General features: G+C 46.9%; 1 protein-coding gene across 2 annotated transcripts in view; it reads right to left on the bottom strand.

Annotated features, from left to right (window-relative positions):
• The window catches only part of GPC3 (glypican 3), a 211,293-nt gene that overhangs the window by 102,890 nt on the left and 92,178 nt on the right, over positions 1-16,225 (bottom strand). For both annotated transcript variants that reach the window (XM_090061611.1, XM_090061610.1), the window contains exon 3: positions 6,281-6,975. In XM_090061611.1, the coding sequence (XP_089917737.1) occupies positions 6,281-6,975 (695 nt within the window). The remainder of the gene's footprint in view (positions 1-6,280; positions 6,976-16,225) is intronic.

Below are 16,225 nucleotides of genomic sequence, written 5' to 3' on the forward strand. Positions count from 1 at the left end.
AACCACAGAGGAGAGCCACTATTAGCTGTACAAGAATACCCAGACCTATTTTCTTTTTTGTGCTTTCAACAGCAGTGAGCACATTAACTTCAAGCAGTGTTGGAGTTGCATATTTTATGAGGTTTATTTGCAATGTGCATCTTTGATAGGCTTCATCTGTGGCAGAAAGAACAAGAGCGGTGATGATCATCCTCCTGCTTCCCTATGGTCACAAAGCAAATATCTGCAAGAAGCTATGGTCATACTTGGCTCACTTTTGAACTATCAAGAAGGCAATGCAGCAAATGTGTAGGTATCAATAGAGATAGAGACAATGAGAACGCATGTGAGATGTTTTTGGAGACAATCTTCAGGATAATATTTGTGAAGTGATTTTTTTGTAATTCAAACTGTAGCAAAAACAAACATTAAGAGCATCAACAAACAACCCAGCATTTACAACCTCACTTCAAAGCCCTCCAACCTGTCTAGTAAAGGAATTATTATATTCAGTCAGCAGTCACAGAGGAGTTTTCAACTTCCCCCGTTGGAGCCAAGTTACCACCATTTTTACCCCTTGCAGTACTCTTCCCCAGATAAAGAGAGCACTTAAGCAGGACCTTTATTTTTCATCTGTGCTTAGGAGTGCATTATTTTCCAAAATACCAAGATCATTTAGGTGTTGGACGCACCTTCAGAAGCATATGCTCCCATGCCCTTCGTAAATAGGGATGCCTTCTTGAACTAACTGCCATAAAAAAGGAGTTCCAGATTCTCATCTGCAGATTTAGTGTAGAAAAATTACTGAGGAGGAGGAAGAGGAGAAGGAGGAGGAAGAGGAGGAAGCAAAGGAAAGGTGTCAATTTAAGGTCATGTTCGATGATGAATTCAAGTAGCAAAGCAAGAGGGGACATAGGAGGAAGAGCTCATATACCAGGTGTGCAGGGAAGAGTCAACCCAATAAATGAGTAGAGAGAGGTAGTAGGGCTGTTAGTCTGAAGGTAGGCAAAAGACAGGGTAGAGTGGCACCTTACAGACTAACTCAGAGAGGCCTGAGCTTTCATAGGCTATAGCCTGCTTTGTCAGACGCTATGAGTACAAGAGTTGAGAGAACAGGGGAAGATAGGAGACTAATTACTCAAAGCTCGGAGAGACAAATTCTCCTTCATCCTAGGTGATGCTAATGACAATTAAATAAAAATTCCCCATCATTATCCTTATCAACGTAATGGAGAATTGAACGTTGCCTACAAAAACACTCCTGGCCAAAGTGAATGCTAAAAGATACGGACAAGAACAGCCAGCCCCACATTTTCAAAGAGAACTCCTATAGCGGTTTTTAATTTGATATGACAATAGGGCTTAAAAACAATCATATTTATAGGAAACAGTAAATATATCTGTTTGCTTCCAGGTATATTCTTTGGAACTGAGTATGTTCTGATAAATTTAATAGAGACACGTCCATCCAAACACTGTTAAAGAATCGTATTCAAGCACTTAAGGGCAAAAGTCATTTATCCTGGATCTCAGATGCAGATCGAGTGGTGAGGTCGGGCAATGTGCAATGCTATAGTTACGATTGTGTCAGCACTCATTACACACCTAGGTCTCTATTGAACAGCCAATACCACCTCTATTTGTAAAAATTGGCTCTGGGCTCAGATTCGACATAAGTCTGAGCTGAGCAGTAGCAATATTTTTTAAATCAACTTTAAAAAAACAGTGCCTTTTCCTTTTTCTTGTAATTGCAAAACAACAGATTTCCTTGCTTTACGTTTCTTCTTTTATGTTCTTATAAGTCAAAAAGAGGCTCAGTAAGAGGAGGAAAAAGTATCACTCAAGCACTAAAGACAAGTTATAATTTAAATAAATACCTAAATATGTATGGAGCTAATGAAATGAAACATCACTTCCAAGTACAGCACACACCTCGTTCTTGTAACTTGCTCTCATTTTCTATGAAATCTTGCAACTCTCCCTGATTTCTAACGTCAAAGAATAGATTTAGGCCCCAGACCTGCTACTGATAGGGTCTTATCACATCGTTACCATCCCCTCTTCAATCTTCAATGGGGCATTAGTTCCCATTAATTCCAAGGTCAAGACCAAGACCTATAATGTTTAGCAATGACTGAGGAACAGGTTCTGCCTCTGGATAAATTAACATCCAATTGATTGCAAGGAGGAGGAGAATCCACTCCCCTCCCCACACTTGTGCATTAATCTTTTTTGCAGAGGCGTAACAGGATTGCATGCGGGTGCCTGCATGCCACTTGAGTTGTGAGTTATGGTAGCATTTTCCATAGCAACAAAGTTATGGTAGCATATGGTAGCAACAAAAGTGTTGCGGCTATGCTTTCTACCCCTGGCGAATGATTAGTCCCAAGTGTCTCCAGATTCAGTGGGTTGGTTTTGCAAATATTTTTCCCAGCTGCCAGCCACTAGCCAAGCTGAAGCCTCCCTGCATCGAACCTGCAAAGATGCTGCATCTCCCTGGCCTTCCAGCCATACCTGAAGTGATGTCTCATCAACCCATTGCTAGGGGATGCAACACAAACCAACTGAGACTTACCTAAAATTCTGTAGATGATGCAAAAAGGAGAAAGGCAATTTTAATAGATGCAAAATGGCAGCCGACCCAGGCCGATGCTTTTGAATTCAATTTACCCAGCTGTTTCTCTTGGCCAAAAACTGGAGAGGAAGAGCCCAAGCATCAGACCTAATTAGGAATTTCAGGCCATTTGCAGGTTAGTGGTGCAGCCCTTCCTCCAATCACTCAACAGGGGCTCACTGCACGTGTTGCACGGTCACAGGCTTCCCCATTCGATTCTTCATCCGAAGGCATTATTACACAGGGCAGGGCTATGCCCCCCTGTACAGCTGCAACGGGCAGTAGCATAGCTTCCAGAAATGACACCCGTGGTTGGCCGTAGCAAGGGACTAAGGTGACAACTGCTGCACTCCTGAAACAAGGTACGTGATATGCTCCTCCTGGGACTGTGCAGAAGAGAAGAGAAAAGACCCAATCACTCCCCCACCAGAGGTAACACCTAATTCTGCCTTCCCCATCCAGCCCGCACACAACACCTAAGCACAGCCTAACCTGGAGCCCATTCTAGCAGGAAAGGGTAGACCCGAAATCGGTGCTGAGAAATGGAGAGAGCCCACCACTGACACTGGAGTGTCGGATGATGGAGGTCTCCTCGCACCGGGCTCGCGCAGCAGCAGGCTTCACGGAGGAACAAGTGCATCTGAGAGATACGGACAAGGGCTGTGCAACCCCCGAGCAGAACCGGCACATCTGAGACGAGTGCTCTTGGCGACATGCCACACGCCGCTCCAAATCCATGACCCAATCCATTTCCATGGCTTCAAACAAAGATAAGAATTCCTTACGGCAAGCCTACCACAACGACCTATGCAAATGCGGCGCTTTTGTCAACAGAAGCCAGGACCGACAAAAGCAAGCAGCAAACAGCAAGATTTGTGGCAGATTTTAATCAGAGCTGGCTTTAAGCAAACAATGACTTTCTCGCGACCTTCCTCGCCTGCCCTCCTGTACCTGTGCTGAACAATTCGATCACACCTTTGCAACTCGGCTTTGCAAGATGAGTGTCTCATGACTGTACTCCAGTTGTCCCCTGTGTTTAAATAAAGCAAAGGGATTTTCTGAACAAGACAGGCACGGTTTTCCGAGGAAGCTCAGACATTCACACAGTATAAAATCTAAGGACTCTGGTCACTCCTGATAAATAATAAATATCTTCACATCTGGGATTATGTGTAGCCAAGAGTGGGAGAGGGTTATCACAGCAGGGAAACCCAGACCTGCTTTAGTTATGCAGACCACAGCCTGCAAAGTACGGCGCAGGCCTATACTGTGCATCTTCTATAATGTTAGCAGACTCCACTAAACCAAGAAAAAAAAGCAGTCCACTGCCCCCATAGTCTGCAATGCTCTGCACTCCAGACACAATCCTGTAACTCAGGGGTACTGTGGGCCAGATCCAGCCCCGGTCCACAGGGATCACCACAGCCTGTGACCCTGTACACTAGATCAGGAAAGCAGGACAGCATGGGGCCCAATCCTGGCACTCAGGACAGGGCAGGATAGTGCAGGGCCAACCCTGAACCAGGTGCGCAGGCCCTGTCCAGCAATCCAGCCCACCAGATTGCACCTGCACATCTGTCCCATGGGGCAACGAGGTTGAGCACCACTGCTACAGCTCCGCAACCGTTTCCCAAAATATTCAGCATCCTAAGACAAAGGACTGGAAGGTGGCTAAGAAAATTCTTTTAATTTCTAGGCTTGAGGCATTCAAGGCCTATTTGTTTTTGTGCCCATATCATCACGCTGAAGCAGTCTCCTCTTCTAAGACGGGCTCTCCTTTACCCCCAACCATCCTAGTACCAGCGGTGCTCATGTTGCCGCTTAAATTCATCGTTCTCGAACCCCCATGATCAGAATTCAAGCCAGGTCTCACCAGCACCTCTGACAATGACATGAATATTTCCTCCCTCAATGGGAAATATCTCATCTGACACATCTGTGAACAGTATTTGTCTTTATTGTTACCAATTCCCACTGGTGGCTCACAGTCATGCTATGATCAAGTACATCCAGGTCTTCATCCTTGCCTGTCATTTCCAAATGATGAATTCCCAACTTACAGCCGTCATTAGTCCAGAAGTGCATGACCCTGCACTTTTACTATTAAATTTAATTCCATTTTCGATTACTACTTCTATTCTCTTTCAATTCATCCCATCTCTTTCCAGACCTCACTGCATAGCAGCCCCAATCCTTTCCCCATTCTCTTTTCATTTATATGGTTAAAGGAATGTGTTACTTTTTTAAAAATATATAACTTGCAAGATCTAATTCAACTTGCCTTACAGCACTTCTCACTTCATCCCTGCACTTCCCAGATTTTAACATGCACCTTACTCTACTGTTCAATCCCTCGTTCCATTACTTGTAGGTTCTCTTATGACTCCCAATGCCTTTAAAGGTGCTTATTCATTCAATGACTCAATGATTCAGTTAAATCTGGAGCCCTTCCTTATAAAGTTCCTCCCGCTTTAGTTAGAGTGCAACTTTTGCACTTTTGACTTAAAGAAAATTCCTCACCTTCTCCCTATTTAGGTCATTGAGCTCTTTACTCCAGCTGACTTCACTAACTAGTTCAGTTAATTACTCAACAGTTCAGCCGTTTGGACTAGGAAGCCCTGTCTCATCATAATCTTGGGATAGTTGTCAAAGCCTTCCTTACTGCCTGGAGGCACAAGCCGTTCTTCAGAGAGGTCTGAAAAGCCTGGGCTAATCAAGTGAGAGTAGACCAAAGGGAATAAACCACCTAAAAATTCATTTATCAAGCCATTAACAGATGCTTTTCTTTACACTTCCAATTCAAACTGGATCGACTTGTGATGACTTGAATCTCGGAGTTTCTCTCTACACCTGGCTCTTTGATCATATCCTCATTAGCTACTCACAGCACCACCTTCTGTCTGGTTCAGCATAGCCAAGAATACCTGGGTTCCTTCAGTGTTACAGACAAGGTTCTTTGGGTAAATCTGATATCTGTTATTAGACCAACTTAAATAGGTGGAGAAAAAATTTTGGTAAGCTTTCGGTTTAAAAACCCTTTGTCAGGCTGAGGAAATCTCTGCAGTTGGTGTGTGCTCTTCCTGGATGGTCCTTGGACCAACACGGCTACAACCTACACTTCAGCACTGCTAGCGTTTGTTCTCCCATTTATTGCTGCAATGTAAAAATCTCTCCCATAGTGACAATTCCTGGTAGTACTTCCCAGTCCACCAATATTACAGATATCTCCATCCTTACCTGAATCAAACCCAAGCAGAACCCTAGCTCTAATCCCAAAGAGAAACTCATGCCAGTTTTGGTCCCAAAATAAATAAATAAATAACATCACTGATTTGTGCTATCCCTTCTCATTGCTTTGCAGCCCAACCACACAGCTCCAGCAAAACAGCACAACCCCGGGCAAAAATGGGTCTCCTGTTTCAGGCCACTTTACGAAGTCCTTGAAATCTCTCATTACAAAGTGGTGCTGAGTGATCCAAAGCTCATCGCTTCTATGGGTGAGCCTCCAAGTCATCTCTTGTCATCCCCTGCTCATGCTAGAAAGCAGGAGCTGCTCTTTGGAGAGTTAATCCCCAGTTCCTAGGCATGCACATTTTAAGTGCTAGCAGGAGGCAGCATAACAACGTCGACTTACGGAAAGCGATGGCTATAACACAGAGTTACAGGAACAATTTAAAAAGCACTCACTGTTGCCGACAACTTCCCTCCGCTCTTCTGAACATACATGATGGAGTCTCGTATCATGGAGAAGAGATTGAGCAGGACGTGCTCCATGTCATAGACACCGTGCATGCCTTTAGTCAGCCCATCCAGGGACCGAATATATTCTCTCCAATAATTATCTATCTCCACCACGCTTGCTAGGCACCCTTGCATGACAACACTGCAGTATCCAGCACAAGGCTTGGCCAACAAGAGTCCTTGGCAATGCGAGCAATACCACATTTTCAGAAGTGCACGCCCACAGTCCTTGCTGAATTTTAAGTGGTCAGTTGTGTTTATCACTTCAATCCCAAGGTTGAGCGCCTGGAGGAAGACTCGAGTTGCCTGCAGTGACTTCGACACTTGCGTCATCATTGTTTTGGGATAATTACCGAAGATTCGGAGGTCCCGCCTCGCTACCCGCAGACACTCAGTCATTTCCATAGAGGGGTCCGGAAAGCCCGGGTTAATTAGGTGCGAGTAGACCAAAGGGAATAAGCTGTCAAAAAAATCATTTATCATGTCATTAACATTGATGTCTGAGCCCAGTATGTACAGCGAGATGTCCGTAAAAAGTTCTCCGACGAACTTGAGAGCCCTGGGCCCCATGTTCTGGTAGTGGTTCCTAAACATGGTGTTGGTGTAGTTTCTTGCATGCCGTACTACAATTTCGAAGGCTTCTGAAAAACAAAATAAAACCAAGAATTAAAATGACAATAAATTCTGGGATAGAACAAATACTCCAATTCCACGGTTAAAGTCGAGTTCCTATTCAGAAAATGAGTAATGTGCATCTGTATGGGTGGTTGTCACTATTAGGTCCACTATACATCCATAACATACCGTCAGCAGGCCAAGATCTGAGGAGTGCATAAGTTCCAGGGACACGAGTTATATTTCAAATGACAAAAGCAAAGATCTAGTTAACATTTCAGCTTTTAAATAAAATATCGATTAAAGAAATGGACTAAATTGCACATTTGCTCTCTCTCGTATTGATTTGAAATTAACAGGATTTCTATTTCAAGGCTCCTAATTGAAGACGGAGATAAATACTCAATGTCAAATTGCATCGCATTTGAATATCAGGAAACACTAAAGGATGGAAACCTATTACGAAAGGGAACAATATTTATAGGAGAGGGACTGTAGGGGTTACCTCAACACTCGCTCTTTTTTTTTTTTTTTTAAAGAGTGTTTTAAGTCATTTTGGTATCTCAGAAAGGTACTGAAGGCCAGCCTGGCAGCTGGTGTTACTGGGTGTAGCTGAACTGAATCCACTGGGTTCACACCAGCTGAGGTGCTGGCCTCTTGCACTCAACATTAACCCATAGAACAAGCTGATGAAGGAATATTTCTAGCAAGAAAGCAACTCAGTATCTACCCTAGGTCGCTCTGCTTAGAGCGCCATGAAGATGCCAAGTTAACAGCAAATACACTACTGTGCTGGCACCCGTGGACACGGTGACTGGAAAGCATCACTGTAAGGATGCGGGTCCTTTCTAGGTGCTAGTTTCCTACTAGGCTTCTAGCCCCAAACAGACAGCCGAGGCCAGGTTGCCTCTGAAGCCCCAGGCTACACGAATAAAGAACAACTAACACTCACAAGTCATTCCGCAAAAGGTCTCCTTCTCCAATACTTGACAATCTGAAAAGCAGCAAGGATTGCTTGCAGCTCTCCAAAAAGATGGTGGGTTTCTGCTTCTCAAGCTGTTCCCTCCACTCCGGATGAAGTTCTGGGGCCGTGATTCAGCAAGGCACTTGTAAACGTGTGTGCAGCCAAATGTTGTCACCCAATTGCTGGGGTCATCTGATCCCAGCAGTCTATCCTGCCCAAGTGCAGGACGGCTGGACCCAATGATCTGTAAGATCCCTTCCAGCCCCTAACATCTACAAGACTACGAAACACGTGCATCCAAGAGAACCATGCTTGGATGACCAAAGAAGTTTCCCATTCCAGGTCAAGAAGAAGCCATACCCATATAAAAAAACCCTATTGACAGAAGACCAGAGAAGGGACCAGGCAATGACCTAGTGGTCAGGACTCCCCCTCAGATCATGTGGGACCCAAGGCAGAGCAAGAACTTGAACATGAAGCTTTCATGGGCCAGGTAAGTGCGATGATAGCCATCAGGGTGGAGAGTCTCCTGTTGTGACGCTGAGAAACCTCTCCAAGAGAAGTTTCATTGAGACCAGTACATGCCTTGGACAAGTTATTTCCACAAATCCTCATTTTCCAATGAGAAAACATTTCACCAAGTAATTCACCTCTCCCACAAAAACTCCTATTAACCTCCGAAGGTGGCAAATGTGTTCCCGAGTCAAATTATAGCCTTATCCCAATCTTCTGTCCAGGGTCAGCGGATCAGGTCTGAACACATCCCCTCCACCGAGCAAACACAGCCCTTAAAGAGAGCCTCTGCTGATGGACTGACTTGCAGCTCTGGCAGAACTGTCTATATGTCTTATTGAAAAGACATTTCAGTATTTTTGCACGTAAACGATGTAAGAAGTGATATATTCGCATATCCCTCGGTAACTATGTAAATTAACAAGTTAAAAGAAGTCTCATTGCAGACAGGTGCTTAATTCTTTTTTAAACATCTCCATCGCTCCAGGTCCCTCTTCCTCCAGGGCATTATTAACAACGTGATAAAAGTAACGAACAGCCTCTACATTCACAGGTCACTGACACTCTGCAGCGCAACGGCTTTGAACTGTGTCAGCCTGGCAACCTGCATCTCCCAGCTCCATTTGCACAAAAATTATTCATGTTTAATTATTTAACTAAGTGTTTAATTTTTAAACCATAATGTTCCTTTCACATTTGCTTAATGTGTGTTACGGCCAAACGGGAACCCATTTTCCTTCTCTGTCACTGGGCTCCAAAACACGTGATGTCATGGATGACATTGTTCTTCAGCAAAACGGTTTCTACCAGGTCCGAAGGAACCCAGCTCTCTGCCAGGACACAACACCCCTACTGGCTGCTGGGTGCCTACAAGGCACATATTAAGCCAGTAATTCCTGAGACCCTGAGGCCCTCCAGATACTGGCTGTATGTGACGGTAGGCACCCAGCAGCATCACTGCACGAGTCTCTTTGGGGCTCCAGGTACTAGCATACAAAAAAACCCGAGAAGTGCAATGTGGATTTTCTTTTTAAGCCACTATTGCAAGGCTGAAGTAAGATGAGACCTTTGCTGTCTTACCAGCTGGCACCTGTGCCATTATCTTCTAACTTGCATGATACTAGCATTAGATTCTCTGGGCTGGCAGGCCAAGAAAAGGTAAACATGCATGTCATCTAAACCAGGGCTTTTCCAGTGCTATAAAATAAGCATATATAAAATTGTATAAAATGAGGGTTCAAAGGGAGCTCAGGAGGTCACATCTAGTCCAACCCCCTGCTCCAAGCAGGACCAGCCCCAACTCCATCTTCCCAGCCAAAGGTTGGTCTAGCCGAGTCTTCAAAACCTGCAAGGATGGAGATTGCACCACCTCCCTGGGTCACGTGTTCCCAGTGCTTTACTACCTTCCTAGTGAGAAAGCTTTTCTTAATATCCAGCCTCAGCTTCCCTTGCTGCAGCTTGAGTCCATTGCCTTGTTCTGTTAATAATATGTGACAACAGTCCTACCAAAGACAGGCCCAAATAACCTGCCTGCAGCCAAACTGCGACAAGAACCCATTTCTCCCGGGCGTCTCTCATGGCTCATTCACTCGCTGCTCGGTGATGCGAAAATGGCAGGAACAAATTCATGGCCATCCTGATAAAAACCATGCTGCGGGCTCTCTCTGCACACAGAGAATGTATTAAGGTGGCTGACACTTTACATCTTTTAAACAAAAAAAAAAAAGTTTCTTTCAACAGGCCACTGAGATTAGGGGAAACTTCTCGCTTTCATTCTCAAGAGCTCCAAGAATAACTTCCGACAAAGACCACAAAGCGTCACTCGGACCCGTGCCTTTGAGCACGCTGCAGCCAAGGCCAGGTCCTCTCACACTGAGCCTCCCTGCTCACCTGTAACCTCTCTTCTATTCATTCCCTCAAAAAAAGAAATAAAAAAAAGTCATTCCTCTTCTGATTCCTCTGAGCCTCGCAAGCGATTGTCAGGGGCAGGATATTCTTCTCTGATTAGAGGATATTGCAGGTGCCTGTGCAAAACCACCCATGCCAAGGGCTGCTTCACAGAGGAATCTCAGAACAGTGGCACAAGAGGAGATCATGTGCGCACGGTCCCGCTCCTATAAGGGGCATGACACTTGCTTCATATGTATTGAGCCAACTGGCAAAAAGCACCTTTTCTTTTTTATTCTTGCCACCTTTGCATTTGTGTGTCAGAGCAGCAGGGAAGCCGAGAACCCCTCTGCCTCCCATAGGAGCCCCCTGTGGTCACCGAGATGCTTCCCACAGGCCCCAAAACATCCTCCCCTGACTCCCCCAACAGTCCTCTGTTTTAAAATATTCCTCCCCAAAGGGAATCTCAAAATCCCAGCAACCGGCACCAGCAAGCGACCCCCGGTCAAATTCCTACTACTTCAGAGGAGGAAACATTCGAGCTCACAAGAACGGGTGCAGTCAGCTGAGCATGGCCTTGCAAGCACAAGGCTTTCTTATTCCCAACAAAGTTAATGGCCTGGGTTGCTTGTTGTTATGCATGCCCCTGCCTAAAACACGGCTTTCACTGTGTTTTAGGCTGTGAAGAGAGTTGCAAAAAAATTCAATGAAACCTTCCAAGGCTATTTTCAAAAAGACTAATGGAGATGGGGGCTGGGGGCGCAGACTAGCGCACATTATTCTTATGACCATAACAGCGGTGACGCTTTGTGTGCTGGAATATGCACCCCCAGCTCCCAGCAGGGGGAGTCTTGATGGGACCCTTTTAGCACCTTGAACTTGAAAGACCCCATGGCACAATGAAAAGGACCACTTCAAAGCAGCACAGATGCGACGTACACACTTAAAAACATCCAGAAGGGGTGAGGTGGTTAGAGGGGGAAATAAAAATGATACACTGAGGCTACTTCATGGAGCGCTAGATGCAGCCATCACTGGGGTGATACACCAGAGCTATTTAGCAATGCACAACACAAGAGGTGGGGAAACAATGAACTGAAATCTGAAGGTACAACATTAGCAAGAGCAAAATCACATGCTACACTCGGACCATGCGATCACCCAACTATCCCTAGGAAATGGCAGGTTGTTGGGGATGGCAAGGCACATGCTTGTAAACTAGATTAAAAACATGGGTACCTGAGCACTGTGTATGCACTGAAACGCCCTCTGAAGCAATTCAAGGGGAACTACCGCAAGGCTCAGGTGGATTGTGAGGCACGAGGCCAAAGTCACAATGACTTCAGCTACTTAGGGAGAGCAATAATTCCCCAGACACAGAGCACACGGAGTGCCATATCACCATTATGAAATGGAAATAATACAAAAGAAAAATAAGTAATAAAGGTCATAACAGCACATGGAGTGCGGGTTATTGACAGGAGCATGAAATTACTCCTCTCAGATCATAAAAACGCACAGCTTAATTGAAAAGCCGGCTTTCCTGAAAAGGGTATGTTACCCCATGAGTTGCAATGACTTCAAAAGACGGCTGCCAGCCTTGGCACAGCTCAGCATAGGTGCCAGGATCCTGACGGCTCCCTCTGGGCCGCAGGCTCCAGTGAAGGCTGGAGCTTGATCAGTTCGTGGAAGGGATTAGGTAACGGGGTAGCCTGGAAAAGTAGGGGCATTCCTTGAGCCCCCGCACCGTAGGAACCGAACTCCAGGCTGGACCCAGCGCTGCCCCGTTACTTCTTTCCGATGAGCTGGCTTCAAATCACCCTTTCCCTCTCTGTGCTCTCAGAGCAGCATGCATTGAGGTTTCCACTTATAAATGCTAGACACCTGCAGTACCATTCATTGCTCCAGCATCATGAAATGCCTAAGTCTGAGGGCACCTCCAAGCTTTCTGGCAGTATCAAGCGAACCAGGGAAGTCATTTACATAGGAGATGTGCAGGCCTGAGGGGGCGACTCTGCCAAGCCTGCTGTAGTGGCAAGGCCATATCAGAATCACAGACAAGGAAGGTGGCAGGGAGCTCAGGAGGTCACATCTAGTCCAACCCCTGCTCCAAGCAGGACCAGCCCCAACTACATCATCCCAGGCAAGGCTTTGTCTACCCAGGTCTTCAAAACCTCCAAGGATGGAGACTCCACCACCTCTCTGGGGAGCCTGTTCCAGTGCTTCACCACCCTCCAAGTGAGAAAGTTTTTCCCAATATCCAACCTCAACTTTCCTTGCTGCAGCTTGAGCCCATTGCTTCTTGTCCTGTCATCTGCCTCCACTGAGACCAGCCCAGCTCCGTCCTCTTTGCAGCCCCCCTGCAGGGAGGTGACGGCTGCTACTCAATCCCCCTCAGTCTTCTCTTCTCCAGACTAAATCAACCCAGTTCCCTCAGCCTCTCCTCATCAGTCAGGTCCCGCAGCCCCACAACCATTTTTGTTGACCTCCGCTGGACTCTCTCCAATGTGACCACATCCTTTCTGTAGTGGGGGCCCACAGCTGGATGCAGGACTCCAGATGTGGCCTCCCCAGTGCTGAATAGAGGAAGCATCACTGCCCTCGATCTGCTGGCAGCACTCCTACCAATGCAGCCTGGGATGCCCTTAGCCTGCTTGGCACCCAGGGCACACTGCTGGCTCATATCCATCTTATTGTCCACTGTCCCCCCAGGTCTTTTTCTGCAGAGCTGCTGCCCAGCTAGTCCGTCCCCAGGCTGTACTGGTGCATGGGAATTTCCCGATGTACCTTATAGATCTGCAAGAAAACAAAGCTGCGGTAGCATGTGGTTGTGCAACTGGTACTTCTCCAGGACAGAGAAGACTGGGAGTGCTGCCTTGACTTTGACACCCCCGACATCTGCCTGCTTCACCATGCCACCTTAGGGCTCTCACAACTTCAGGCTGAGATATTCAGTCTCGGTTTCAAACTCCCACTGAAAATCAATAACTTCCATTTGTGCCTTTGAAAGCTGCTCCTTAAATCTTTGCATACAACACAATTTACAAGGCTGCAATGCTTCCTTTGCAGCCAGGCAACTGCGTCCTTACACTTAAGCCTTTAATCTCCCCTGCAAAAAAAGGTGTCTTTACAGCAGAACAACTGAAGTGCATTAGCGAACAGCAGACGCGGAGGTCCTGTGGTTTTTACTGCAAGGTAGCTATGTTAGAGAAAGCTAAGCAAGGGTAGTGCTATTGCCACAATAAAAGCTTGTTTCACTGTGATTTTGCAATGGTCCTTATCCTCCTGGAAAAAAGAAAGCTGCCTTTTTGCAGTAAATATCCAGTCCCAGCTGAAGTCAACAGAGCTCCTTTGCATCTGTTTAAGTTCATCTCTCTGGCAGAGGTTGGCAAGAATGCTGCCGTTCCATTGCATCGCAAGATTTTCTATTCGTTTTCCAAAACACCCGTGAAAATAGCAGGGTGGAATGGAAATGCTCAAGAAACCTTAATTATAGGAGGAAAGGCAGCAAAATGCACAGCTGCCCTCCTGGCTCTCCAGGGACCTAGCGGACCTCCTGCGGCTAAAAAGGAAAGCCTACAAAGGATGGAGGATGGGATTCACCTCCAAGGAGGATTATTCTGCACTGGTCCGGTCCTGCAGGGAGCAAACCAGGAAAGCCAAGGCTGCAACTGAACTCCAACTAGCTTCAAGCACCAAGGACAACAAAAAGTCCTTTTTCAGATATGTGGGGAGCCGGAGGAAAAGCAAGGGCAACGCTGGACCCCTGCTGAACCAGATGGGGCAACTGACAACTGACGCCCAGGAAAAAGCCAACCTATTAAATAGGTACTTTGCGTCAGTCTTTCATCAGTCCCATGGGACGCCCATGCCTGCTATGGGACAGGGAGATCCGGGTGATGGGGATCCCCCACCCTCCATCAATGCTGACCTCGTGAAGGAACACCTTGAGAGGCTGGATACCTTCAAGTCAGCCGGCCCTGACAACCTGCACCCCAGGGCACTCAAGGAGCTGGCGAGCGTCATAGCCCAGCCCCTGGCACCGATCTCTGAAAACTCCTGGCGCTCTGGTGCAGTGCCCGAAGACTGGAAGAAGGCCAATGTGGTGCCGATCTTCAAGAAAGGGAGGAGAGTGGATCCGGCTAACTACAGGCCCATTAGCCTGACTTCTATCCTGGGGAAGATCTTAGAAAAGTTTATTAAGGAGGCCATCCTTGATGGACTGGCCCAGGCTAACATCCTAAGGGATAGCCAGCACGGGTTTGTTGCGGGTAGGTCTTGTTTGACCAATCTTATTTCCTTCTATGACCAGGTGACCCATCACCTGGACAAGGGAGAAGAGATTGATGTCATATATCTTGACTTCAAAAAAGCTTTTGATCTGGTATCCCATGATCACCTCTTGGCCAAACTGCCCAGTTGTGGCCTTGGTTCCACCACGATCCGCTGGCTGGGAAATTGGCTCCGTGGTCGGACCCAGAGGATTGTGATTGATGGCAGTCACTCATCGTGGTGCCCTGTGACCAGTGGGGTCCCTCAAGGCTGTGTCCTGGGACCCATCCTGTTCAACATCTTCATTAATGATGTGGACATTGGAGTCAGGAGTGGACTGGCCAAGTTCGCCGATGACACCAAACTTTGGGGCAAAGCATCCACGCCAGAAGATAAGCAGGTGATCGAGGCTGACCTGGACAAGCTCAGCAAATAGGCAGACGAGAACCTGATGGTGTTTAACACCGAAAAATGCAAGGTCCTCCACCTGCAGCACCCTTATAGGCTCGGCAGTCCTACGTTGGTTAGCACTACAGAAGAAAGAGACTTGGGGGTCATCATTGACCACAAGATGAACATGAGCCTCCAATGCGATGCTGTGGCTAGTAAAGCGACCAAAACGCTGGCTTGCATCCATAGATGCTTCTCGAGCAAATCCCGGGACGTCATTCTCCCCTTGTACTCGGCCTTGGTGAGGCCGCAGCTGGAGTACTGCGTCCAGTTTTGGGCTCCACAATTCAAAAAGGATGTGGAGAAGCTTGAGAGAGTCCAGAGGAGAGCCACGCGCATGATCAGAGGTCAGGAAAACAGATCTTATGATGACAGGCTGAGAGCCATGGGACTCTTTAGCCTGGAAAAGCGCAGGCTCGGGGTGATCTGACGGCCACCTGTAAGTTTATCAGGGGTGACCACCAGGATCTGGGGGAACGTCTGTTCACCAGAGCGCCCCAAGGGATGATGAGGTCGAACGGTCACAAACTCCTGCAAGACCGTTTCAGGCTGGACATAAGGAAGAATTTCTTTACTGTCCGAGCCCCCAAGGTCTGGAGCAGTCTGCCAGCGGAGGTGGTTCAAGCACCTACACTGAACACCTTCAAGAGTAAATTGGATGCTTATCTTGCTGGGATCCTATGACCCCAGCTGACTTCCTGCCCTTTGGGCAGGGGGCTGGACTCGATGATCTCCCGAGGTCCCTTCCAGCCCTGATGTCTATGAAATCTATGAAATAGTGGCTGTCCCCATTCCTGCTGTGACGCACAGGACACTGAACCTTACTAGGCGGTGGGAATTACGGGCACAGGTAAGGAGGGACCTATTAATTTGCCCTTTCAGAGAAACTGCAGAATCCAGGATTGTCCACAAAATCAACAACAAAATAAAAATAAAAATAAAGTGCTAGCTCCCGGTGGGTCTCGCTGGCTGGCAGGGCAGCATGAAGGGCAACAGACAAGATGGTGGGTGCCCCCGCTCCCTGCTCGGACCTCTCCACCAATCAGCACCAAAGGGCGGCACCACCATGATATGACTGTAGAATTAGGACTTTCCATTATGATCAACCTGCAAAAACTGGTAAAATCCCACCCCATTTAGGAAGACCCCTATGGATAAGTGAGGAAGGGACTATAAAATACATCATCCAT

The sequence above is a fragment of the Crocodylus siamensis genome, chromosome 8 (assembly GCF_052110815.1).
Source record: "Crocodylus siamensis isolate JL-2025a chromosome 8, ASM5211081v1, whole genome shotgun sequence".
NCBI classification, from domain to species: Eukaryota; Metazoa; Chordata; order Crocodylia; family Crocodylidae; genus Crocodylus; species Crocodylus siamensis.